Here is a 27,924-nt window from a genome sequence, read left to right on the forward strand (position 1 = left end):
AGTGAGAAATCAAAATTTAAGACTCAGTAACCGCCTACAGACTTGCATATCTCGACATATCTAGACATTTAACTGGTCATTTGCTCTTCCATTTATTACGACTGCAGGTGTATCTGTGGTATCTGCATTTGCAAGTTATGTTAATAAGCTATTATGAAAATGTGGTCTTGTATGTTTTAGTTCTCCTTTGATACATACCTTGGCTGTTTTGCAGCCAAGGCAGGTCTTTACCCCTTTAAGTTAATTACATTCCCCTCCCTACTTCCAAATAGCTGATTTTAAAGAATATTGTTCTGCTGAGATTGGGTGAAACATTGTTGAAGCAGGTGAGTGTAACAGCCACCCTTCACTCAGGATAAATGTAAGAAGCAATTAAGCTCCTTTGTAGAACAGAAAGCTGAAACAATAGGGGTCACTGCTCAAAACACAGGCCACCTGCAAGGCTGAGGTGGGAGTTGAGCCAGATGGTTGGAGGGGTTCTCCTTCGAGACTGAATGCAAATGCAGAAGGCTGGTTATGGTTTGAGGCAGTTCTGCTTGTGTGTGTGTGTGTGTGTGTGTGTGCGTGCGTGCATGCGTGCGTGCGTGCGCAGAAGCGGAAACATGCCAGAAGCACATAAAGGAGGCAGGAAGGAAGCGCCAGACACAGCCAGAAAAGCTCTTGTAGCATTATCTTGAGAAAAGCTGAGAGAGAGAGGTTTTGGGTAGAGTGCTGGCTGAAAAGAGGCTTGGCACTGTGAGAAAAGGGATTGTCTCCTGTTGTTTCATCCCTACTGTATTCAGGAAAACAGAACTTTTATACATTCTTTGTAAATAAACAGGACTGCATCAAACAAATACCTGACTCCCTCCAGCAGAAACAACCCAAAAGATCATGAACATTGGTTAACTGCTGAGGTCAATATTATTTAACTTGTTCGCTTACAATGAACAGCTGATAGTAGAAGGCTCTCTCTTCTATTTTGAATATATTTATTTACAAATTATTGTCTACTACCATTTTTTTAAGTTTCCAGGATTCTTCAGACCCTTTTTCTCCGCACTACCCATTCACTCAGCAAACTTTCAACAAAACTTTGCAGACAGTTTCAAGTATTAAAAAAAATCTAAATTGGGAATGATGATCAACTTCCACAATGTAGCCCACTGAACTAGTTACATACCTTCATATTCAAGGGCACTAAAATATTCCTGTTTCATTTTAAGCTTTAATTCTTGTTTCTTTAGTTCCTCTGGTGTTAGAGGAATGGGAGTGGCTTCAACCACAGGTGCTGGAGAAGGAACACCTGTAAAGAAAATAAAATATTTTCACCAAAAAGGAAATCTTATAATCTTTGGACTGCCTATATGTAGACAGCACAGCATAGTACAATTTGTTTTATGGAAAATAGGTCTTTTCAAATGAATCTGATACCATTTTTGTGAGATTACAAATTTGGTGAATAAATGTAATTGTTGACATAATATCCTTAGACTTCTGTAAGGTATTGCATGACATCCCAATTAAAAAAATTTACACTATACTAAATCACTGTAGCACTTATTAAATGGATTAAAACTGGGTAACTAATAGAGCTCAAAATATAATTGCTAAAGGGAAATGATTATCTAGTGGAGTTGTTTCTATTGGGGTTCTAGATGGTCACAATGATCCCTTGTGGCCTTAAAATCTATTAATCTATGACAATTTGTAGGTAACCACTGTACCTTTTGAATGCTAAGTGTCAGTCAAATTCAGAGATGAAGTAAATGGTGATAAAAGTTCTACGTTGATAAGTAGGGCCCTACCAAATTAATGACCATGAAAAACACATCACATGAGATCTGTGAAATCTGGTCTTTTATGTGCTTTTACCCTATACTATACAGATTTCACAGAGGAGACCATCATTTCTCAAATTGGGGGTCCTGACCCACAAGGAAGTTTCTGGGGGTTCGCAAGGTTATTTTATGGGGGGGTTGTGATATTGCCACCCTTATTTCTGCATCATCTTCAGAGCTGGGCAGCTGGAGAGCAGCGGCTGTTGGCTGAGCGCCCCACCCTGAAGGCAGCACCCTGCCAGAAGCAGTGCAGAAGTAAGAGTTGCAATACCATACCATGCCATCCTTACTTCTGCGCTGCTGCTGGTGGCGGTTCTGCCTTCAGAGCTGGGATCCTAGCCAGCAGCCGCCGCTCTCTAGCTGCTCAGATCTGAACGCAGTGCCACTGCCAGCAGCAGTGCAGAAGTAAGGGTAGCAGTACGGCAACCCCCCGGCAATAACGTTGCAACTTTTAAAAATCATCCTATTAGTCATTTTTAGATGATGAACCTAAAGCCTGAAATGAAAAAACAACACTAATATTATAAAGCTATTTTATAATTTTATTTTTTAATATTGTGTTGGCACGTTAATAACAGTCAAACTGCTTTCACTGCAAAGTGTTGTTAAGTACAGATAATGATAACTTTTCTTCCCCAACAACTGACTTGCAGCTGCTGTGGTGGTGCAACAGGATAATACCAGATCAGTATATCAGGTTGATCATAACTCTAATGATCAAATCTAAAGGTGACAAAATTGAGTGCAGCAAGTTATATTACTGTTTCAGTAAGTATGCTGCTGCACTGCCTACAAGATAAAAAAAATTGTATTGTGTATTCCTGGGATGTGAAAGCCAGAAATAAAAGTTGATCAGCTCTTCCACTCACTGGAGATGTACAACAACAGTCAATTTGGCATAAAATGAAAAATGTATCCATTAATATCTTATCTTACATTGCGAGGGAAGATGGTTAAGGCACTTGACTTAGATGCAGGAGATCTCTGACACAAACTACTTGTGTAACCTTGGGCAAGTAATTTAGTGTATGTCTACACAGCAAAAAAAAACAAACAAAAAACCTCTGGCACCACGTCTCAGAGTCTGGATCAAAAGACTTGGTTTCATACTAAGGGGCAGAAAATAGCACTGTAGACATTCAGGCTTGGGCTGGAACTTGGCCTCTAAAACCCGGGTGCTGGAAGGAGAAGGAGGAAGGGTCTTGGAGCTCTGGCTTCAGTCCAGTCCTGCATGTCTACACTACTACTTTCAGCACTGCAGTGTGAGCCCCACAAGGCTGAGTCAATTGACCTGGGCTCTGAGACTCGCTGCCGCAGGTGTATTTTTGCTGTGTAGACATATGCTAAGTGACTTGCCACAACTAGTCTGTGGCAGAGAACAGTTGTTTTTTTTGCTGTGTAGATATATGCATAATCTCTCTGCGCTTCATTTGCCCATTTTAAAAATACTTTATTTCCCCTACCATTTGTCTATCTTGTCTATTTAGACTGTCAACTCATTGAGGCAAAGACTGTCTCTTATTATGTGTACATACAGTACCTATTACAATAGGGCCCTGATCTTGGTTGGGACTCTAGGTGCTAATAGAATGCAATTAAATAATACATTGTTTATACCTTGTCAGAATGATGATAGAGCAGGGACAGACTGGATTGATCCATCATATTATAAAGATTTATATATTATAGTGTGGAATAATAGCCTTGGACTATTTTTATCCTGTTCCTTATTAATAAAGTAAGAAGCATTTATATGTTTTTAGCTACTTCAGGAGATTAATGATAGAAAAGAACCAGCATTTTTTAAAAAGTTGACATAATTTGATAAAATGGCTGCAACGTGTACATTTCCAAAGCAATGCACAGAAAAAAGATGAGCAAGTATTATTTTCTGTTATTATTCTGAACATTTATCCCTAAATATTATTTATGATTTAATTCACCCAACTATCACTCAACAGTATATGGATTTCTTAATCACTACCATGTCAGCACACTGATTTATCATGTTTTGAACTATCAAAAGAAAAGAGAGAAAAGAATTAAACTTTTGTAGTTAGTCTCTTTTTTAATATACACCTCTACCCCGATATAACGCGACTTGATATAACACGAATTCGGATATAATGCAGTAAAGCAGCGCTCCGGGGGGGGTGAGGCTGTGCGCTCTGGAGGATCAAAGCAAGTTCAATATAATGTAGTTTCACCTATAATGAGGTAAGATTTTTTGGCTCCCAAGGACAGCGTTATATCGGGGTAGAGGTGTATGTTCATTTAATTTGATAAGTTTTATGCTCTATTTTTAAAAGAAAATCATATGTTTCAGTTACCTTTCTTCTTGGTGAGTGATTTTGGAAGTGGTTTCTTGGCATCTTTGGCATCCTTTCCACCACCTTTGCCTCCTGCTGCCTGAGAAGGTTTTTGACGTTCTTGTTCTTTCTTTTCTAGCTGCTGGCGTTCTTTCTCTTCCTCTGCTTCTTTTGATTGTATTTCAGCAGTTACCTTAATATTCATATTTTAACTTAACTATTCTGTATCTATAACATACAATTAACATTTTGAACAAGGTATCCTTTATTTTCTACTAGTGGTTGCTGCTGGATGTATAATATAAATTAGATATTTTGATACTTGATTTTATATTTGATCAGTATATGATTATTAAATATGGAAGCAGTTGTTAAAGCAAAAAAGCAAGATGGAAAAAGATGGCAGCTTTAAATATTTCTTAGAACAAATTATTTAAGTATTAAAGGGAAGCATGGGAAATAGTCCATCTGGTAATCAAGCAGGGCTAGACTTCAGCGAAGGCTGAGAAGCTGAAGAACTGAAGGGTATGTCTTCACTAGCAATGATAAAGCGCTGTACAGCAGCGCTTTAATGTGGCTGTGTAGTCATGGCACCATCGCATGGGTCTGGTATTTGGACTGGAAAGATTTAGATCTAACTATTTAGCCAATCTGTGAATCTTAAACAAAGCATTTCTTACCATATTTGATATTGCTGTTACTGCTGCTTGCCATGTATCAGTGATAAGTTTCTCATCTGCCCCAAAGTTAAATATTATACTTTCAGAAGAATTCTCCTCCTTATTGCTCTTTAGTTGAAATGCTTTGCTTTTCTGCTTGATGACATTTATTTCAGGAGAAGGGGGTCTACGAGGAACCATGGGAATCCTTGAAAAGAAATAAGAAATAACTCACTATCCCTATGGTGTGCTATATGTTTACATGGTGCAATTAAGTTACGGTATATTAAGAGAACCAGAATCCCATTTTCAAAGTCTGTGATAGCAATGGAAAAAGGAGGAATCCTCCCACAGATCACAAGAGGTAAAATTTGTGGATGACACAAAATCATATTGGTTAGTCCAGAGTAGAGAGGTTTATAAGGAACTCAAGACTGATCTAAACAAAAACAGGGGACTAGATAACAAGTAATACACATTGGATGGACTGATATTAACTACTCCTATATATACTGATGGGGTCTTGATGGACTGTAACCATTCAGGTATCAATATAGGTATTGTTATGCACAGCATTATGCCACTGTTATACACAAGTGATGGTATACTCTCACCTTGAATATTGTGTTTAATTCCTCACATCCAGCAAGGCTGCTTTAACTTATGTTCAGTTGACCCCAACCTCAGAGGCCATGCTCGTGAAATTTTAATTTTGTCACTGATCCAGAACTAAATGTTTAATATAATTAGTTGCAGGATTTGTTGGGGAACTGCCATAATTTGGGGAAAAGAAGGAACCTTTTATATGCCAGCTTTTGTTGTTTTGTTACTGAAGAGAATATAGATGGGGCAGCCAAAATTGTAATAAATTAAATACATTACAATATTCAGCATCTATCATATGGCTGTGATCACCATCGTCTGCCTATTTAACAGTTACACATGCACAAACACACTTATATGCTAAATTAATTCTGTTACTTTTTTTTACAATGCAGTTTTTACCTTCTTGACTTGCTTTGATCCACAGATTGCTCGACATTAACAATATCTAATAATGGGATTCGAGTGAACTCTTGACAGGCCTCTGTTGGCATTTTGCCTTCCATTCCCCTGTAATAGTCATGTAGAAATCTCTTTGTATCTTGGAAACGGTCCACTTCAACCTTCATAAGGGAAGATAGATTTACATTCAAAACAGGATGGAACAAAGCATTTTCTGTTTTTTATACCTTAAAATATAGTATCAAAAGCAATGTCTACATCATTAGAATGCTTGATGGAGGCTAGAAAATAGGACTGGTTGATCATCCTTTTAAGTATTTTATAATAAATACATACTACAACATGTACTGGAAACGTACACATTCAAAATGTGTGTTCAAAACTTTAATTCAGATATTTCTAAGCTTTAATAACAATATCAGCTATGAAATAGGAAAATATATTTAATTTGAATATAAAAATATATTGATATTTAATTCTGACAAATATATAAATAAAATTATATGAAAACAAATCTACCACGTGCTTCTAAATTGTAATTAAACGGATTTGAATACCTCCTTAATCCAAATTGTGAAAAACCTTTAATAATAATAATAGGCAAAAGAACTTTGTTTAAATGACCAAGAAAGATTTATAAATTTGCAAGCAGTATAAAGAAAAAACAAGTGGATTTTGTAAGGTTCAAGACATCTATTTATTTCAGAGTGAAGCCAAAAAGCATTAGCACCTGTCATGCTTTGATTTATTAAACCAGTAGTGTCGGAGTCTCTAACTGACAAAACGGCACTGCATATTCATGGGAAAATGCACAAAACCACATTCACAAAAAGAATAAAAATCTCATAGTGTAAAACAGCCAGTTGGCCATAAGTTAAAGATAAAAATTCTTCTGGCTGGTTACAGAAAACAAAGTGGATGGAAATCTGGTATAGACTTGTTAGGGACATCAGACCTTGCTAAAATGAGTATATATAATCTATACTGATATAATAATATAGCTACCTGAAGAACATATTACAGAATCCCATAGTAAAACCTAACCAGAGGATCTCAGCAATCAGGAACTCTCTGCCTGTTTTGTTGCTATTCTTATTCCCTTCTCTGACAAAGCTGTTGAATGTAAAGGTATAGAGATCACAATTTCAAACTTGCTAGTTTTAGCATGAATAATGTTGCCCATCGTTGTCAATGAAGGTTATAGTAAGTAAAATTATTATTAATCATGTTAATTATGGCAATGTCAAAGGGCCAACCAAGAATGCAGCCCCCCCTTGCGCTTGGCACTGTACATACACAGAGTGGTAGATGATCTATGCCCTGAAGAGAGTAAGTGTTGGGGATGGGGTATAACCCACAAGCAGAGTGAACAATGTGATGGTAGCAAATATGATGTCAGTTCCACAGGGGTGGGGAGGGGCTTGGGGTGGGTTTACTTAGGAGGTAACAGTTTGAGGGAAAAAATCAGAAGCAGCTCAGTGACTTCAGACACAAAATCTCATTAACTTTCAATGACACTTAGTGATTGACTACATATGAACTTAGTTAATGGGAAAGTGGGTGCACCCTGCACTAGCTTACTCTGTGCTTAAAAGGATAGATCAAAGTGCACTAACAAACTATTAGATGAGTCTTATGCAGATACAAAAATTTGGATCCGCATCTGCAACAATTAAATTATATCCAATCTGCAATCCACACTCCATCTTTTATATAAATCTGCATCCACACCTGCACCTGCACCCTCTAGATTAGCAGTTCTCAACCAGGCCTACATGGCCCCAAGAGGGCCACAAGCTGATTTTTGGGAGTCCATGGGCCTGCCTGGCGGAAGCCCCGAGTACTGGCATCTCGTGGAGGGCTGAAGCTCAGAGCCCTGAGCTGAAGTCCTGTAGAATCATTTCTAGTGACATCTATTTGCCTTGGATCATGTAAGAGCTGAGCTGTGCTCCCTATGCTAACCGAGAGGTGTCCATTTTTATAATGATCACTGGGGAAGATGTGCAAATGGAACTCCTGTGCATACATTGTGATGGTCCTTCCACTGTTGAGGGATTGTTTCCTGAAGGTAGGTATGGAAAGAAGCATATTTAGGCTGTGCCTGGTGGGTGAATAGATGGTTCTGAGCCACCCTTAAAGGCAGCACATTTGAAGTCTGGCCATGTTCCGTAAAGAAGGTGGTGGCTGCCATATGCCCCAGTAGTTGAATGCAGTTCCTGATCGTGGTTTGGGGGCTAAGCTGAATTCTGTTTGCTATGTCAGAAAGAGCCACAAATCTGTGCTGAGGAAGATAGGCTCTTTTTATCACTGTCCCCATCAAGATGTGCCCTGTGAACTCTAGGTTCTGTATTCAGGCCAAGATGGATTTTTGTATGTACAGTTGTTGACCCAATTTGAGAAAGAGTCCTATGGCCTTGGAAGTTGCCCGAGACATCAGTTCCTGGGTGCAGCTGTTCATCAACCAGCCATCCAAGAGAGAGAATACTAAAACACCTTTCCTGTGAAGTTGCGTTGCTACCACCAACATGACCCTTGGGGCAGATGCTAGGCTAAAGAGGAGCATTCAGTATTGAAAGTTATCCTGGCCAACAATAAAATGCAGGAGAGTGGCATGATGAACGAACTGTTGTTTATTGGACATCCTCACCACAAGGTGAGAACTTGAGGCAAAGGACACTGCCTAATGTATTCTGGAGTGGGTGTTTTGCTCATGGTCATATGCTTCTGAATCATGCTTGTTGCATTTCCCCAAATTAATGCCAGGTTACTTCCCTCTTTTTATTAAGTTTCTTTACCACACACAGACTCAGTGATTGCAAGAGGGGAAGTATTGTCTCTTAGAGGTACCCAGGGGTGGTGTGGAATTTCCCTGGTTACTGGGTAGGGAGCTCAAGCCAGTGCTCAGTTGTATTGTAAAAAGGACCCCTAGATATTGAACCTGGCCCTTGTGGCTGCCGACTGCACCTGGCAGATGGTTACGTGAGTAAGAGAGAAAAACAGAGTTGAGGGAATCTCAACAGGACAACTGCTAGAACTCTGTCTCAGGCAAAGGCAGTTCAGTAGGAATTGAGAGTGGTTCGCCCATGCAGTGCTACATAACAGCATGGGCTTGAGACTGACTTAACACCTTTGAGCAGGCCAAATGGACACTGCTATGAGAAATCACTGTTCAAAGGTGCAGGTGGCTCTAGTGCACCTAGAGTGGAGCACCCGTAAGGACATGACTCGAAGAAGAACTGGATAAACAAGTAATTGCAGATGGCAGATGAAGGGTTGATGTTTGACATAGTAAGAGACTAGCCCGACTAAATAGGGAAAGGCAAAATTATTCAGGATGTTGAAGCATGGACAAGATTGATTTGATGCTATAGAGAATGGAGGCCCATGAAAAAAGGATGAAAGCATAAATGTACATCATTTGTCAGTGCAGCTATGAAAAGTGATATTTAGAGAGTATACTCTTAAATATGATACTGTAAAAGAGCTCCAAAAATATATATAATCAATGTCACGCACTTAAAAGTTAGGAAATGACAGAATTAAGCTTGTTTGTGCAACTTTAATTCAGTCCCGTTCTGTGTAGGCATGATGATAGTTTTTAATTACATGATAACATGATATTTTATCCATAGAAATCCTACTTTATTCAGTGCACAGGATGGATGGTGCTCTATTAAGATCATTTATTCAATATTTTGTTTTATCTCACGATTCAAAGCATGGCCTATGGTTTATTCATGGTATACTATTCAAACCCTGGTCTGAATACAGAATTATGAATTTCCTCATGAGCTTTTCTATGGCACTGATTAGGGTGCTTCCCAAACATTTATCTATCTTCAAAACACCTCTGTGAAGGGAGGGGATGGTATGGATAATGGGATACATTTTACAGAGGGTGAGCTGAGGCACAGAGAGATTAAGGTAAAACTATCCACTAATTTTGGATGCCTAATTTAAGAAGCTTAGTGTCTGATTTTTCAGAGTACTTAGCATTAGATAGCACTTTATATTCAGAGCACAGCTCTCACTTGACTTCAGCTGCGAGTCTCCTTGCCCACCAAATCCCAGTTCCCAACCTGAGTCCCAATTTCCTCCACCCCTCAACACTTACTCATAGTGTCTCTCCACACCTCCAGTTCCAGTCTCACTAGACTCCTTGTCTCAGTCTACTCCTTTCCCTCCCTCCACCCCTCCTGGTATGACTCTTGTCCGCTATGCATTCAAGTCAGACAGCTTCTTCATCCATGGTGCCTGGGCACCAAAAGGGAAGGATGTCTTTGAGAGCACAGGAGAGAGAGTCTCCTTGTTTTCAATTCCAGTGTCTATCCATGCCCTGGAACAACTGGAAGCAGCAATTACAGGGAAAGTCCAGCTTCAACCCTGTAGCCCTGGACTGGAGCATGCTCAGTGACTCTGTGGTGATGGTGCATGAGCAGTCTGGTCACTAGGGATGCAGTATGTTCATTAAGGACAATACCTTTGGAGATTTTATCAGTTAAACCCTAGGAAGTTTTTACTGAACATGTGTGATATGAAGTTTTTCAAAGGTTTGGCCAAACGTGAGCAGAATTTTTCAGGAACAGCAAAAGGCACATTACTGACACAAAGGCCAATCCCTATCAAATTTCAAGTCCATGTTCCAAATCTAAAAAATGACCAGATATTTTTTAAATGGCAAAACAATGTTTTTCTCCGTTGCTTCACTCTTAGAAATGGTTGAACTGTTTTGGCTGAAATTTTCCAAAAGACATCTGGCATATACAATTTCACCCCAAATGGTTAAAGTTTGGGAAAGTTAAAAGCAACAGAAAACAGGGTCTTAGAAAAGTAAGTGTTGGGCAATCTTAAAATAGGTGGGTCTGGTAGCATTGTATATAATTGTAGCATTTAGAAGGCTAAGTTGAGAACAGAGGCCATTATAAATAGAAAAGGATAACCAGCACTAGGATATTTCACTAAACTCATTTGATTGGTAAGCTAAATGCAAATAGTGACATTATGCAATATAGCCTGAAAATTTATTTTTACAGGACTATGATAATGGTATTTTTCTTGATCCGCTCTGCCCAGAAGGTGATACAATGCCAGAAGTGCACATGCATATCTTCCTTTTTTTATTTTCTCACTCCTCACTTCAGTCAGCTTCTTTCTTTAGTAGGATTGAATTAAAGGATATTTGGTCTTGACCGTGTAGTTTTAAGGGACCACACACATGAAGTCCCATTGAGATAAATACATTAATCCAAGAGTCTGCCTGGGCTATTGCAGGATCAGGACTATATTGATTTAGCAATTTACCATACCTGCATAAGTGAAAAGAAATGGTTCATCAGGATTCCTATATGATCTGGTAACCAGCCATCATTCATGATATCACTATGTTCTTGCTCTGCTTCTTCCCTTCTGTTTTCACAAATATCCCAGAGACGGTCCCTCAGGTCCTAAATACAAATACTATTGCAAATAAGTGATGTGTAAAACCTTAGGCAATCTTTCATATATTTAAGAAATTATATTGGTGTGCATGGTAAAGGCACCTTACTTCAATCCCATTGTTAAACACACACCTTTTTCCTCAGTATAATAAAAGTCAGTCCAAAAGAACCTGGCCAAACAGTAATCAACTAGGCCCTGAAGCTCACAAAATCTAGCTTTGTAGACCTATCAGGGGCATGGATTGACTGAGAAGTAAGAAGAGACAACCAGTAATACTGGTACCAATGAATGCACAATGGGCCAGCTGTTTTTTCTCCAATACTGGAGTGAGAATTGGTGGTGGTGGTAGTGGAGGCTGTAACCTTCACAGTTTTGGGGACCAGAATATAATTTTTGCTGGGCCAAAAGCCATTTATGGCAAATAGGTCTTTGAAGCGGAGATGTACCTGCACTGGCCTTTAAACCTGAAAGAAAGTACCCCTCATGCTTTGCTCTTAAAAAGCACTCAGTCCTTTATCTAATGGCAATTTCCCAGATTTCTTCTATATAGACACACAAAAAAAGAATAAAATTGACAACAGAGGTACTGGTATACTGACCATATTTTTGACAAATGAAAAGAATGAAAAGACAAAAAAACAGTGCTTATTCCAAGTCCAATGCCCACCATAACTAAACTCCAGGATAGTTCCCTAAGCTTTTAGGATTTCATTGCAATGCACTTCAGAAAAATGACACTGCAATTATAATGTCTTATTCCAACATGATGCCAAGCACATCAGGCCAGATCTAATCAATCATTTTCAGCAAAACAGTTGGAAAATTATTTATAATGTAATAAACTCATCTCTTTAACAGAGTTAATACAAGTAAGATTCACCAGAGTACCAAGTGCTTTGAAAAAATCTGCTGCAAGATTTTGCCATTGTATAGTAAAACAACTACCACTTTATCTCTTTCACAATAGCAATAAATCTGACTCAGGGTAAGTTTTTCACCATTGATTCTCTAGCCTTTTCTCCTACCAATTTATCAGTTGCAGGCTGTCAGTGTAAAAAGAAAGCAAAGAAGGGGAAATATAAGTGGCTACGTTCAGTCCACTAGTAATAGGTATTAATTTAAATTATTAACCTACTGATAAAATTATAATCACTATGGCCAAGAGGAGGTATTATTAAAGTAACATGTAATATGAAAAATACAATAGTTTTATTTAATTGTATGCAGATCTTCTAAGCCAAGGTTCTCAGATTTTAGTAATGGTGACCCCTTTCACACAGCAAGCCTCTGAGCGTGACCCCAGTTATACATTTAAAACAGTTTTTATTATATTTAACACCTTTATAAATGCTGGAGGCAAAGCGGGGTTTGGGGCAGAGGCTGACAGCTCGCAACTCCCATGTAATAACCCTGCGACCCCCTGAGGGGTCCCAACCCCTGGTTTGAGAGCTCCTCTTCTAAGATGTACAGTTGCATTTCATTTCTATTTAATGAAGCTGATTCTTTAGTAGCAACTGCCACAATTTTTTCCATCTTCTGGAATTCTGCACATAAAGTCTATTCTTCTCTCCATGTGACCTTAGGTTTTGCCACTGAGATAGAGCATCACATATGGGATATTCCAACTCCTGTATTTCTGAGTAGCCTCTTGACATTGTTTTTAATTGGGTTTATGTTATTATCCTGGAAAAAGGGTATTCTGACATTTTGATATTATAAATCATCCTCTCTTTTTGCCAGTCATGTAATCAATTCTTCATTTTTCAAATGTTCACCTTGCTAGCTGGGCCGCAATTTTGATGGGGCCAGAAGTAATGGAGACATTTTCTGGGCCTGGAGGATGGGGGAAGAGGGCAGCGCCAGCTCCAGGCACCAGCCGAGCAATCCTACTTTTCTTTCTCCTTCCCTCGACTCCTTTTCTTTCAGCATGTGGGGGCTGCTTTTCCCTTCCCTCCTCTTTATTCCTCATGCTTAGTGGGGGGAAATGTGGACATACTCGATCAGAGGCCTAGGCTCTGAGACCTGTAGCACACACCGCCACTGCCATTGGGCAGCAGCGGTTGTGACTGGTGCTGTTTGGTGCTGGTGGAGAGTGAGAAGGGTTGATATAATAGCTACCTAGGCAAGGTAGCATTAGTATGTCAGTATTCATATTCATATTACATCAATCCTGTGTGAATTCAAATGCCCAAAGATGTACACAGCTCCAGAGCTACATAAATTGAAACATTTGCCATTTACTTACAGTAACCCTTTGGTGTAATTCTGCTTTTGTTTCCTCATCTTCCCACAGATCATCAGCAATGGCGTTATAATCAGATTGCCACTGAGATACAAACTCCTGCTTATGGTCTGGACGCTTCAGGTAATCCTTAAAATGGTTTCTGTGAACAGTGAGTCAAAACAAGAGTTTTAGCGCTAAAACATAAATAGTGTACTAGGTTTCAGAGTGGCAGCCTGAATAAAGACTGGGAGTGGTTGAGTCATTACAAAACCTAAATTAATTTCCCCAGTACTAATTTCTACCTACTGTTACTCACACCTTCTTGTCAACTGTCTGTAATGGGCTACTCTCTTATCACTTCAAAAGTTATTTTTCCTCCCTTGGTAGCCTTCTGTTAATTGATTTATCTCATTAGACTGACCTCACCCTTGGTAAAGCAACCCCCATCCTTTCATGTATTTATACCCACTCCTGTATTTTTCACTTTATGCATCTGATGAAGTGGGTTCTAGCCATGAAAATTTATGCCCAAATAAATGTCTTAGTCTCTAAGGTGCCACAAGGACTCCTCGTTGTTTTTATAGTGTAGTAGAGGATTAATATAAAATGAGAATTCTAATGCAATAAACTACTGTTACTCACCTATTATCTGCTAAGTAGTGAATCACAGAATACTGTTCTTCTCTTAAACATCTAAGTATAGTTTTGATGGTATTTTCATATGTATTTTCTACCGTTTCCCAATAAGGTACTAAAAATCCAGGTATTTCCTGTTAATTATTAAAATATACAAATCTTTACTTTATATACTTCCTACAGCCTGTCCAAATACACCATCAGCAAGTATAGGAAAGAGGTATCTCTGGACATCAGGTTAACAATATATTTCCTTTATTTTATTTATAATTAACGCCATGATTATGTCACGGAGGTCACATAATTTGGGACTTCCATTGACCTCAGTGACATTTTCTGCCCTGGGGCTGGAGCTCCCAGCCAGCCCTGCCCCCACAGCTTCCAGCCCCCAACCTGGTGGGAGGACCCTGCAGCTGCCCAATCACGTGGGGAGGAGGGGCTGGTGGAACTGCAGCTGTCCAGCCGCCCCGGGGCATGGGTGGCCCCCCTGCATCTGCCCAGATGCAGCAGGCAGGTATGGGGACCCCAAGCAGCTGCTCAGCCGTGGCGAGCAGCAAGGACTACCCACAGCAACCCAGCTGTAGCTGCAGCCGCAGCCAGGGCATCTGCAGCTACCAGCTGCCTGGTGCAAGGGGACCCCACAAAAGCCCAGCCCCAGGGGCAGAGGGACCCTGGAGCTCCCACACACCTTATTGGTGGGGGACCTGGGAGTCCCAGCAGCAGTGGGTGCTGAACCCACCTACCCCTTTTGTCAGGGATATTTTTAGTGAAAGTCAGGGACAGGACATGGGCTGCCATGAATTTCTGTTTATTTCTCATGACTTTGTCCCTGACTTTTACTAAAAATATCAGTGACAAAAACTTAGCCTTAGTTATAATGTATTACAAATACCCTGCCAAAATACAATGTTTACTCTGGATACACCTTTCATAAAATTAAAGTGTTACCATCTTGTCTACCATGTGCATTGTAACTCTGAGGAATTAACCATAAACTTCTAATATACGTCATTATCAAATTATCAGATATTTTCAATACTGTACACTGAGTTGCAGCATATTTTTAAAATCTCATCTCTTTAGGTATTTATATTTGTAATTTATGCTATAATCTCTCCTACATTCATTAAGTATTAGAAATATCTTTAAAAATGAATTCATTTGTAATGAACAAAGAATTATATAGAACTCAATAAAGTATAGTCATATAAAAGATTCCTAATCTTGAACTACTGCACCTTGGGAAGTGGCTCATCTACATAAACCCATTCATCTGATCCTGGTTTAATTGGTGGTGGTCCTACAGGGGTGGGAGAAGGTAGATCTTCAGGTGTAGCTGGGGAAGATTTTTTCCCTGGTGATTTTCCTCGAACAGAGCCTTAAATATGAACGCACAATTAGTGCCCTCAAATATATTTTATATAAGAATAAATACATGGACCTAGACACCTAAGATGCTTAGTTGCCATCAAACAAAGTTTGCAGGTGTTCAAAGTGTCACCCCGCAACCAATATATAGCTGAAATCAGTAGTTTTGCAGTTATATAGTGATATTTTCCAGTTTAGCTTTTATTTTATTTGACTTGCAAAAATAATTAGGTTTCCTAAAGCTCTGCTGTGGAAGAAATAGAAATATAATGAAACAAGTTACTTACCATGTTAACAAAAAGTAAACGGTATTGTTACCATTATGACTGACAGTATAGGTACCATGATTTCAAGGTATCACCATGTAATTTCTGCTTGATGGAGCTTGAAAACTGTAAATATTTACAATTTTTATACAGCAGAGCTGGGAAGAGCTGGAGTCAGACTGAAATAATTTCTAGGACCAATAATCCTTTGAGGTTACCCCATGACTTCATGGCAAGATGCTGTTTTTAAATTCAATTAACCCTAGGCATTAGGGTTACTCAGAGTGCTTCATTTGATATACACTCTACTCTTAACTTTACATGTACTGCAAAGTACAAAGTAAAGCACAGGTCATAGCCCTGCAAGTGGGGATACACAATACATAGTCTGAAAGGCTTCCAGCAAAAGGAAAATGAAAAAGTGGGTACTTACAATCACTCTCACTACTGGATCACTTTCTAAATACTAGGTGTTTTTAAATTGTTGAGGAATGAGAGAGAAATGGGCAACAGGAGGGGCAGGAAGATGGTATGGGCAAGATTCAAGGGGGAAGAAAAGGACTAAAACAGAAAAATCAGATATATAGGGAAGGGGAAAGAAACAGATGAATTTGGATCCAAAGCCGGCACTGAGGGAAAACTGAGAAGTATGGAGGGAGCAGAAAGTGAGTGGAACAAGAACTGGGGGAAAGACCAAGGCAGATAAAAGAAGATAAGATCATTCAAGGAGGAAGATGGGGGAAAAAAATCTAGTGGCCTGCAGGAAAATGTGGAAAACTACTTAAGAAAATCATCCATAGGAACTATAAGTGCGACAAGATTTGCAATTGTCACCTGCACTCCACCTTTGTACTACTTTAGGAGCGGGATCCAACCAAATAATTTTGCTCTGGGAGCAGTCAGACAAGAACACAAGGTATGGTAAAATACTGGTTATACTGAGTAGAGAATTGAATGGGTCATGTTGTGTATAATAAGTTCGTTTAAAAACGCTATACAATGGTCCCATTTTTTTTGTTTAAATTTTTAGTGAAGACATATCTTGGTTCACTGCCTCATAGCTGTGACAAATCTGTACATCCAATAATAGCATAACTAGTATTCCCCAAAGGAACTGCTGCTTCTGAAAGTGCTGACTTAGTATGACAGAAAGCACATAAGCTGATGACCAAATAAAGTACTCGAAGGATATTATTGTGATGTCCCTGTCAATGCCCTAAAGCTCCTCCCACTGCTCCCTCACTTAATAGCCCAACACGCATACCCCTGCTTTGCTCACATCATCCCTCTAGCCTATGAGAACAGGATTGGACTCCATTTGGAATTCATCAACACAAACCCTGAATTGCTTGTTGTTGACTGACCCAAACGATTACTGCCCCACCGGGTCTGAGTGCTTTGCAGCACCACCAGACTCTTAAGTGTGAAATCCTTGCTCCTCTCAAATCAATGAGAGTTTTGCTATTGACTTCAGTGGGGCCGGGCTTTCACACCAAAGTGCAGGCACATAAATGCAGAAGATGAAGCCAACCACGTCATTGCTTGGAAATATTTATCCAATTATCTGTCGTGTGACATTTACAAGAATTCATCACAAAGTGGCTGAATCTCCCTTTGTTGGTATACTACACCAAATTGTCCATATCTCAGTCTGCCTTACATCCTAATTAACTTTTATCAACACTATTTTTAAAGAGAGGAGTGGAAAGTAAGTAAGAACTATACATCCTTATGTTAATTACCAAAACAGTAAAAAAAAAATGCAAAAGTGTACTTCACCTGGTTTATTTGCTGCATCTTTTCCTTTGGGTGCTTCATCTTTCATTATCTTTTTGTCCTTAAAGGATTCTGATTTTTTGGGTAGCTCTAGGGAAAGTTTTAAAAAAACCACAAAGGCACACAACAGAGACACCTTTAAGATGCAGAGTTACTAGAATTTCTGAAGTGTTAACATTAGAGAGAAATTGGTATATTAGTATGTTGATAATGAAAACTTGGTCTTTCCTGTATGTACATTGTGCTGTCTCAGATGGCGACGATACTAGCTCTGAGGTTAAACACAGGAAGGAAACGCTGAAATTAATACACAGTTACCTCAAGGAAATAAATTATACCTGCTGGACAGCTCCTTTTGAACATTTTAGAACCTCTTCTCAAAGTATCTGTGAGAAGCTGTGAAACTGACTCATATAATTGGAAAAGGCAGACAGGCTGTTCAGAGGTTTGGGACAATTATTTAATAGGAAATACACTCTAGTTAATCTTTTTTTTAAAAAACACAGAAAATATTTATTATTTCCGAGGATCTGTTCCAAACAGCTAAGAAAGAGCTCTATAAATAAGTTTGCTATGGCTGACAAACCTTTGGCTGATTTGGACTTTGCAGGCATAGGCTCCTTATCTTGAGAAGGAGATTCAGTTTCCTTATTTTTATCTGCTGGAACTGTTAGTGTCTCAGCTTGTGGCAAAGGGGTAGGAACTTCTTGCTTTTTCTCAGATTCTGTTTTTTCCAGTTCTTTTCCTTCAAAATAATTTCAATAAAACACATATAATCTAATAAAAGAGGTACTGTAAACATATTATTAATTTTGAACCAATAAATCTTGAAGATTATTTACAAATATGTTTTACTTTTATGTATTTAAATGGATTAGCATTAAAAGAAAGCTACATTTAAAACGGGTGCATCCATTTGCCTTTGCACAAGCCATATATTTATAGAGACTTGCAGAAAATATGCCCTTTTAAATTAAACATACCTTGACAATTTTTTCTCTCAGTTATACAATTGTAAAACTAGAGTAACATCAATTAAGTTATTCAGTGTGTCTGGGAACAGAATTTGGCCCAGGCTTACACAATCCATATATACACATCAATACACATACAACAGTTGAACAACTACCAAAATTCCGACGTTGGTATTTTTGTGAGTCTGATCCAAAGCAAAGTTTTGCCATTTCTGCAAGTGAATACAGCTTTTGATGGGCAAAATAATAAAATTTCACCTAATGGGGGGAAGTCTGTTTGCCTCCGCAGTGTAATACCGATCTTTGTCAATAAAATATATAGTTAGAAAACGTTTTTGTCTATATAAAAAAATTTGCAGTGAGAATGAAAAATGTGTCACTTTTCCACAAACCCTGCAAAAACATTATACCTTTCAGTGGCAGTGAGATTTTTTTAAGCTCTCTTCTGAATTATAAACACCCAACCGTATATTTTAATATTAAAAGTTTCCATGTGAAAAACATGAATTCAAAAACTTACTTCTATTCTCTTTTTTAGCAATTTCCTCCAGTAAGATTTCCTTTATCCTTTTACATAGAAGGTTCTTTTCTGTCTCACCATTAACTTTCACTAGAATATTTTGCTGCACTGAAAACCATTTCTCCAGTTTTGGCCAGTTGTCTAGAAAGCCTGCAATTCTGTGAAATCATATCAGTGTATAATTTTAAAATCAAAATGTTAAAACAAATAGTGAAAAATAAAATCTTATTCCCAACCTAACAAACACATTTAATAGCATAGTGTATAATCTAAATCTAATGCCAATCCTGAAGATATTCTGGATGCAGAACTCCCAGTGTAGACAAGGTCACAGGTTAAACTAATCTTCTGTTACATCATCATTAAAAATCAATAATTATTAATATAGTAATAAAAACTAATTACAAATTTTAAAATGCAGGTTGTTGTCTCTTTAAATTTGCTTGTTATATAAAATTAAATATTTAGTGCAAATGATTTTAAAAGAAAGTATAGCACTATTTTTGTATAAAAAAAATAAAAGAGAAAGATAAAAGAAAGCCCAATGTTGGAAATCTAATACCCTAGGCCAAATTTAGACACAACATGCATTTATGTATCACATAATATAAATATGTAAATAGCTGTTTTGATATGAATTTGAAAAATAATATTTTCAAGACTTTGAAAAGTAGAGTATATGAATTATTTATTTGGGAATCATTTATACTATATCAATATATGAGGATATTTACTTGGGCCCCACTTCAGCAATTTCTTAAGGACATCCTTAACTTTAAGTACATGAATGGTGTCATTAGAAGTCAAGTATACTTTGACTACTATGTGCTTAAAGTTAATCACATGCTTCAGTACTCTGCTGAAGTAGCGCCTTACTGTACTAAATATAACAAACCTATGTTTTATCTGGTCCCTGACTAAATTGATCTTCTCTCTTTCTTTGAGTTCAAGATCTGAAGCTTGATCACTGTCTTCCAGCTGAATCTGTGATGACCCTGATTTATCTGTTGAGTAGAAAATACCAGAGACTGTTGAAACAAGTTACTACATAGACTTGTTCTGTGTTCCTGTTAAAAAGTTTATCAAAATGAAAACATTGACTGGCTACTTCACTCCTTCATTTTTAAAACTGGCTCCAAACATTCTACACAAAGGAGATGGTAATACAGTACTTTATTAGGAATACATTCTCATTAGGTTCCTGGGACTATGGCATTTACTGTCAAATTTTCAAAGGGCTTTAGCAGCACAATCCCTTTAAATTATTGAGAATTGCAAATCTAAAATTCCAAGGCCTTGTCTTCACTGCATTGTCAACTCTAGTTGTAACTCAAGTTTTACCTTTAACCCACCTTCTGTTCACACACAAAAATCTCCAGCTAGAGTTAAGTGGTGCTTTAAGCTCGAGCTAGCTAGCTTGAGCTACTTGGTCAAAGGGTATAGGCTGAAGCTCGAGTGATGTTGGTGTTTGAGCTAGTAACACCTTAGGGATGCAGCAGCTCATGTAACAGCAACTCATCTACTGCTAATCCAATCACTCAGTGCTACTAATCAAATCACTGTGCTTTCCCATTGTGGCCATCTCACTCAGAGATAGGGTAGCCTGAGCGGAGTAACTCACGAATACTAACTTCAGGTAACTATGGCAGTAAAGACAAGCCCTATGTCATTCTTTGGACGTTTAAGGGGCATTCTCCTTTCAGTTTGGACAACATAGGCTCTCTTCAAGATAATATGTCTCTCCATAGCCATCATGTATAAGGTGACAAAGAAGATGTGGTCTGAGTGGAGTGTAGGGGTGGCCATTTGTTGTCCACCTTATCTTTGACTCTACTCTATAATACAATGTGCTTTGGTTATTTTGTCAAAAACAATTATTCCTGCATCCTCACAGGAGTAAATGAACATACATACTGAAGGCAGTGATCAGTGTGGGGAGTAGTGGTACCACTTGTTTGGGTGTACACCTTCTCTCTTCTCCCTTTTGCATCTCTCCTAGTTTTCAATCATTGCAATATGCGGCTTTCAGAGAATGATGTCTGCACATGCACAATTAACTAGTCACATTTCTGCACTTGCTGTATCCTATATTTTTTCTACTTGACACTTCATTAAATTATGTGGGATATTGCACATCAGCTGGTGCCAACATCATGCAGATTTAAACAAATAAACAAACACAGCATTTTTTGGCTGCCGGCAGATCTTGAAAATTAAGAAAAAAAACTACAATAGTTTGAAAGTACCTGCACTAATGATGTATAGTAACTCCATGAGATCTAGTGAGATTTAGAGAAATTTGTCAGTAATGATTTTTTGCTCCAATGAGTATAAGTTATTGTGAGACATTCTCGTAAATCTTGAGATAACTTCTGTAACTAGCGTGTGATTAGTATGTCATATATATTTAGTTATACACTATAGCAGGAATATACACTCTGAAGTCAGAGGCCCAAAATGAGCCTGAAAAATATTAAAATGTAGTCAATAGCTTCCCTCTTTTTAGAACTGCACTAAGGGTATATCTACACTACCCACCGAATCGGCGGGCAATGATCGATCTATCAGGGATCGATTTATCGCATCTAGTGTAGATACAATAATATCGAACCCCGATTGCTCTGCCATTGACTCCAGAACTCCATCGTGGCGAGAGGCAGAAGCGAAGTCGACAGAAGAGCGGTAGCAGTCAACTCGCTGCCATCCTCACAGCCAGGTAAATCGACCTAAGACACGCGGACTTCAGCTACGCTATTCTTGTAGCTCAAGTTGCGTAGGTCAACCCCCACCCCCACCCCCCACGTCCCATTGTAGACCTAGCCATAGAGAACAAATCTGATGACGAATCTAAAGAACACACAATTCCTATCCATCATCATCAGGGAAGATACAAGTAATTTTTTAAGAGTTTCTGGTATTTGTTATAAAAATTATGGAAGTTTATAGGTGATTTTACAATACAGTTAACAAACTCCTTGCACGTAACCAATCTGATCCTTGGTGTTGTAAAGATATGGCAACCAAGCAGTACATTAATGACTTTAGCTCTCTTGGTGTCATAACTACTTTGTATTTCCCATTTTATCATGATATGGATGTCAATAAGCTTTTAAAATACATGCAGTGAAGTATAACTCACCCTTCATGCCAGCCACACGTTCCAGCACTGTGGTGTCTGAAATGTCTAATAACAGAGCAAAATCAAATGCAGGTGGGGACAAAGGTAGATCTTTTGGGGCTGCTGGGTCTGTAACTAGGGAGGGCTTTTTAGATTTCTCATCCTTTGTTTCTGCTTTGTCTGAATCACTCCCTGTAAGTGCTTTTTCAAGTAGTTTTGCCTGGTTTATTGTCATTGGAAATCCATCCATGACCCATCCCTTCTTCTGTGGTGTTCGTCTAAACATAAACAAGGAACTATAAACATGTAGAGAAACTACTTTAACTTAATATTAACATTTATAATAAAGAGTTTTCCTATAATTCTCTGATTTGAAATTAGGTAAAACAAAATACCATGACAATTTTATAAAATAACAATGTATGTCATTAAAATTAACACTAGAAATCAAAAGATTTTCCAAACAGAAAACCACAGAAAACAGGACTAAAACCAAACAAAACAAAAAGACTGCAATTTTCTGGAACAAACACTGTGGGCTGATCTTTGTACCATGAGAAAAGATGCCAATTTTCTGTTCTCTGCCAACATGTGGAACTACAGCAGTAAATAACAGATTTCTAGAGGGAGGTGCATGCCTTGCTCAACGTGCCTATTCGTTTGGAGGAGGTGAAAACTATTCCATGAGTAGCTCCATCTATTTCAGTGGGACTACTCGCAGAGTCAGGTATTATTCACCAGGAGCAAGAATGGCAGTATCTACCCCTAAGAAATATATAATTATTTAGCATATAATTATGTTTGAAAGCAAACTACACTATTTCATACTTAATAGCCTCCACCATGATGTCAACTAGCAATTCATCAGGAATATTTTTTCCTTTCTTCAACAATTTCTCTGATGCTGCACCAAGACAGGCACGAACAGATAGCTGTGAAAAAGAACAGTTAAAAGGATATGTAGTACTAATATCATGTTCAAGAATTTCAGAGCACTAATTGTTAAAGTGTATGCATTCCACTGCACACTTAAAACACATATTCAATTACTAACAAAGGCAAGATCCTCAGCAGGTGTAAACTGGCCTAGGATCTTGGTCATTACATGCAAAAATTAATGTTAGGCAATGTTAAGGTTGAAAAATGAAGCATTTAAAAAAATCAGGAAATTCAAAGTTAAGAGGCCTGATTTGGATATCAAACTGGTTTTACACTGATGTAACTCTACTAACTCCAGTGGAGCCCAGTCCTGATTTACACTAGTGTAAGATTATAATCAAGACTGAGGTTTTTATAGCAACCAAAGTCATAATCTCTATAGGTCTTCAGGATATTCCCACATCTTGTTTTTGAGTAAGGTACTACTTAGTATAAGGCTAACATAATCTAGCCCTAAGGAATAAACATTTTAATATTGGTAGGACCAATATAGTAGCAAATTCTAGGAATGTTCTGGATATAGTAATAAGCAGAATTAAAAGCATGGGAAATATGTGATGAAGAGGTATTTGTGGATAATTCTGATGACACAGAGGACAAAGCCAACAGAGAAAACAAATCTAAATTTGTGTAGTTACTTTGAGTAAAGTTATCACTTTTCATATTTATATAAAATAGGAGCCTGTGGTATGGTCCATAAATTAAAAATAGTAAGAGAAAAGTGCACCATTAACTGGTTTTGTTTAATATACAGACATTTCATATATCTGTACATGGTGGAAGTCAAAGTCAGTTTACATACTCTGGATACTTCATCCTTACTCTCGCTTGACTTAATTTCTTGATGAGAAGATTCTTTTCCAACAAGACCATTACCTAGCAATAACAAAACATCAGCAAATATTGCTTTTATTACATTAACATTTATTCTTATGGATGCATAATATCATTACATCATATTTTTATTTAGTGAGTACTGTGAGCATTCTTTGCACCGGTCAGAACACGGGGGAGGCACAGAAACTAACCCCAGGAGCTTGTTATTCATAATTATTTTACTATTTTACTAATTTCTCTTTTTCAGTCTATTTATTTATTTATTTAAAAGAGATAATCCATCAAATTCTTACTCACATGAATAGACTTTACTCCTGAGAACTGACTTCAATAGGGCAACTTGCATTAGTAAGGACTACACACAGAAGAAAGTGTTTTCAGGACTGTAAGCTTTTCAGGGCAGGATTCTTGTCTTCATACCTCTCTCTAAAGCACCCAACATATTGTTGTCACTCTCCAAATATAAAATAACTACTATTTTGGTTTTTTTATCCTCCTCACAATATGTGATGCCACAAATAGTCAGTAAGGAATATGGCTTAGTCCTGTAAACACTTCTCTATGTGCTTGAGTTTACGCACACAAGTAGTCTCATTGATTTCCATGAGACCACACATGTATCTGAAGTTAGGTATGTGTTCACTGGTGTGGGGGCTATGTCCATGACAAATTTCAGGTTTCAATGAAAAGACTATTTTCAACCACCATATCCTAATACAAGGAGGCTGAAAAAGTTTCAACCTCAGAGTGAACATTTTGGAAAACTATGAGTATGAGGAAACACGGGTTATAAAAGGAACTTTTGCAAAGCATGAGCTGTAATGGGCACTAACAAACAACTGTGAGAACATATAAGCAAAAAATCAGCAGGGGATGGAGATATCCTCTTTTTTGCCATTCAAATCCAGCCATCAAAATTATTTTAAAAAATCTAATTAACTCTACACATTTTTACCTTTGGTTCCATCAAGTGACATGCTCTTTGGCATTGTTTCAGAAACCTGAGATGCTGAAGCTGAAGGTGGCCTCTTCAGGACCTTTTATAAATTAAACAATCACAAACCACATTTCTTAGTTTTCATAACGTTAAGCAAGGATAGGTTTTGGATGTTTTAAAAGTATTTTATTGAATATTCAGTTATTTAAACATATATAAACTGATTGTCAGGTGCATAACAGTAAGAAAAAGTTATTAATGTCATCCTGGAATGATGAGTGTTAGTAGTATTTTGATATTGATGGTAACTTAAAAGCAAATGAAAAGTTGGGGATGGAGTGACAGGAGAGGGTTGTTATTTACTCATGACACTACTCAAATTCAGGTAAACAGAGCAGGCTAGAAGGCAATGATCACTCTATTCACTATGGTCCTGATCCTGCACCACTCAAGTCAGTGGGCATTTTGCCATTGACTTCAATGGAAGCAGGATCAGGTACTATATAATTCTAAGAATGGTTTGCAGTTGAGGTTGAAATCATCATTTTGTCACAGTGCACAAAGGGAATATTCTGGCATTTTACTTATATCCAAAGGGAGTACTCTTGCATGGTAACAACACATTAATCTACAGTGCTATAGATGGGGTTGATTTACTCTTTCAGTATGAGGTTAAATTATTTTTCTGTCACTGCAGTTCTTAAAAATAATCTCTTTCTCCAGTGACTCAAGATTTTAGTGCATTAATATAATAAAGGGATTGGATCTGTACCCCTTTCTATGCCTATATTCAGTGTAAGGTTCCTCCTACTTAACAGAGCATCCTAATGTGTGATTATTACTAGGCAGCTCCACACCATGTGGACTAACAAGACTTTCTTATAGGCAGGACTGGTATCAGCACCTATTACTAAGGTTGCCCAACACTCCTCATTATCAGCCTTTTATCAGTTTCTTATAACTTTTCCAAACTTTAACTATTTGGGCTGAAATTTTCTATGCTTGGTGTATTTGGGAAAATTTCAGACAGAAGGGTTCAGATGTTTCCAAGACTGAGGTTAAGGAAAACTACATTGTGTTGACCTTTAAAAAAATTATGGTGACCTTTTCTTTGAAATGGTCTGGCATCCTCATGCTTTCCAGCAGGGACCTGAAATCTAGAAAAGCGGTGACCTTTGTGAGTGGGATGGACCTTTTTCCATCCCCATGACAATCCACGTAAATTTAGTCAAATTATAAGCCTTTGAAAAGTTACCTGTTCATGTGTGCTCAGTAGAGACTTGCTAGAGCTTAACAGTTAAAACTTCAGAATACTCCCTCTTCTCTGAGCATGCTTGAGCCTCTCACAATCCCAGTGTTGACCAGACTGTGCATGTGCCATCCCCACAGAACAACAGAGCATACTACAAGGCTACCAAGGTACTTTCTCTGTAACTGCTGCTCTGGGTCAGGGTAACAGGGCTGGGGCCTGGAACTGACAGCAAGGAGGCTGTCTCCTGTGCTCTTTATGACCCTCCTGCTGGTACCCACGCAGAAAGGGAGCAGGAAGGAGTCTGCTTTGAATATAGAGGGGATAAAGCTGGATATGGGGAAATAAAGGGAGTAGATTGGGACAAGGAGTCTGATGATGATAAAAAGAATGCCAAAAAAAACACTATTAAGGTGTCAAAGCCAACCCCTCAAAGATTAGGAAATGTCAGAATTAAGGTTGCCTGTGCAAGTCTTCTATACCTGACTCATCTCAAAGAAGAGGAAGGAACATGACCGATATACTTTCCCACTAGCCTGCTTAGCTGTTCCTTATAACAGTTAAATCTGAAATGAAACTTGCACTTACTTCATTTTGTTTCCCAGAACCCTCTGCTTCTTGTGGAATCAAGCTGCTTTCACTTTTCTTTTCACTCTCATGGAAAGCTTTGATGCTGTCTTGGACCAGAGTATCAATAGACAATACCTGAATGTTGCAAGCTAATAGACAGAAACATTACTGTGATAGGTTTCCATTTTGGAAAGAATGGAAAGAGACTATTAAATGCAATTAAACTAATTCTGACAAGGCAGTTTTATTAAATGCAATGCACACTTCTTTTGGTTTGGGTTTTTAATGGAGTTTGTTCCCGCCAACACTACACTACAGCCTGTACAATGTACATTGGTAACTGCAATTAGTCTGTTCACCATTTTATAGCCATCTACAGAGAAGTTCTGTGAAAACATTTCTCACAGTTCTTTAAATAATAAATTCTGAAGCAGTAAACTTATGAGGTACAGTGAATTAACAATACACTTTTACATTCAGGAACTTTTACTTTGGAAGGTAGAGAATAAATTACATGGAGCCAGACCTTGTAAGTTCTGATGCATCTGAGACACCTACCCTGCAATGAGCTCTGCAGCTGCAGGGATCTGACCACAAAGAGCTCATTGTAGGACTGGGGCTTTAAAAAGTGTAAACAGACAAACAAAAAAAATAAAAAAGTCTACAGAAAAAAACCTTCTACCTTCTTCCAAGAACTTTACACAGGTGCTTTTTCCACTAAAAAGCTTTCCTAAAACACATCCCTGGATAGGAAACGGAGGAAATACAGGTGGTGGGTGTTCAGGCATTGGAGGGTAGACAATGTCCATCAATCTATGAACCACATGACCCAATATATTGTTATTAGGTCGAGGTTTGCTTCCACTGTGCTCTTCAGGTGGGCACCACTCCCCTACCATACTCTGTATCAAAAACAAATCAGAGAATAATTTGTGACTATGCCTTGTATTTCATCTTTTAAAAGATAAATACACAAATAAATATTTTGCACTGCTAGAATGCTGTATTTCATCCAAAGATATCACAGGTCTTTATAAACATTATTGAAACTCATTAAAACCTATTTCAGATAGGCATGTATTATTTTATGCATTTTACAGACCAGTAAGCCCATTTTTATCCGTTTTACAGAGAAAATACGGTTACTTACCTTTGTAACTGTTATTCTTCGAGATGTGTTGCTTATATCCATTCTAGTTAGGTGTGCGCGCGCCGCGTGCACGTTTGTCAGAAGATTTTTACCCTAGCAACACTCAGTGGGTTGGCTGGGCACCCCCG

General features: G+C 38.1%; 1 protein-coding gene across 1 annotated transcript in view; it reads right to left on the reverse strand.

Annotated features, from left to right (window-relative positions):
- The window catches only part of LOC115653412 (sperm flagellar protein 2-like), a 67,237-nt gene that overhangs the window by 31,091 nt on the left and 8,222 nt on the right, over nucleotides 1–27,924 (reverse strand). Inside the window, exons 2-19 of the mRNA XM_030566705.1 lie at nucleotides 27,329–27,548; nucleotides 26,665–26,795; nucleotides 24,846–24,927; nucleotides 23,856–23,929; nucleotides 22,943–23,046; nucleotides 22,136–22,392; nucleotides 19,892–20,000; nucleotides 18,997–19,154; nucleotides 18,089–18,247; nucleotides 17,506–17,592; nucleotides 15,331–15,470; nucleotides 14,099–14,226; nucleotides 13,478–13,616; nucleotides 11,100–11,237; nucleotides 5,794–5,954; nucleotides 4,810–4,996; nucleotides 4,151–4,322; nucleotides 1,163–1,285 (exon numbers count right to left, since the gene is read on the reverse strand). Of these exons, the coding sequence (XP_030422565.1) occupies nucleotides 1,163–1,285; nucleotides 4,151–4,322; nucleotides 4,810–4,996; nucleotides 5,794–5,954; nucleotides 11,100–11,237; nucleotides 13,478–13,616; nucleotides 14,099–14,226; nucleotides 15,331–15,470; nucleotides 17,506–17,592; nucleotides 18,089–18,247; nucleotides 18,997–19,154; nucleotides 19,892–20,000; nucleotides 22,136–22,392; nucleotides 22,943–23,046; nucleotides 23,856–23,929; nucleotides 24,846–24,927; nucleotides 26,665–26,795; nucleotides 27,329–27,545 (2,566 nt within the window). The 5' untranslated portion in view covers nucleotides 27,546–27,548. The remainder of the gene's footprint in view (nucleotides 1–1,162; nucleotides 1,286–4,150; nucleotides 4,323–4,809; nucleotides 4,997–5,793; nucleotides 5,955–11,099; nucleotides 11,238–13,477; nucleotides 13,617–14,098; nucleotides 14,227–15,330; nucleotides 15,471–17,505; nucleotides 17,593–18,088; nucleotides 18,248–18,996; nucleotides 19,155–19,891; nucleotides 20,001–22,135; nucleotides 22,393–22,942; nucleotides 23,047–23,855; nucleotides 23,930–24,845; nucleotides 24,928–26,664; nucleotides 26,796–27,328; nucleotides 27,549–27,924) is intronic.

This window comes from Gopherus evgoodei, chromosome 6 (assembly GCF_007399415.2).
Source record: "Gopherus evgoodei ecotype Sinaloan lineage chromosome 6, rGopEvg1_v1.p, whole genome shotgun sequence".
Lineage (NCBI taxonomy): Eukaryota > Metazoa > Chordata > Testudines > Testudinidae > Gopherus > Gopherus evgoodei.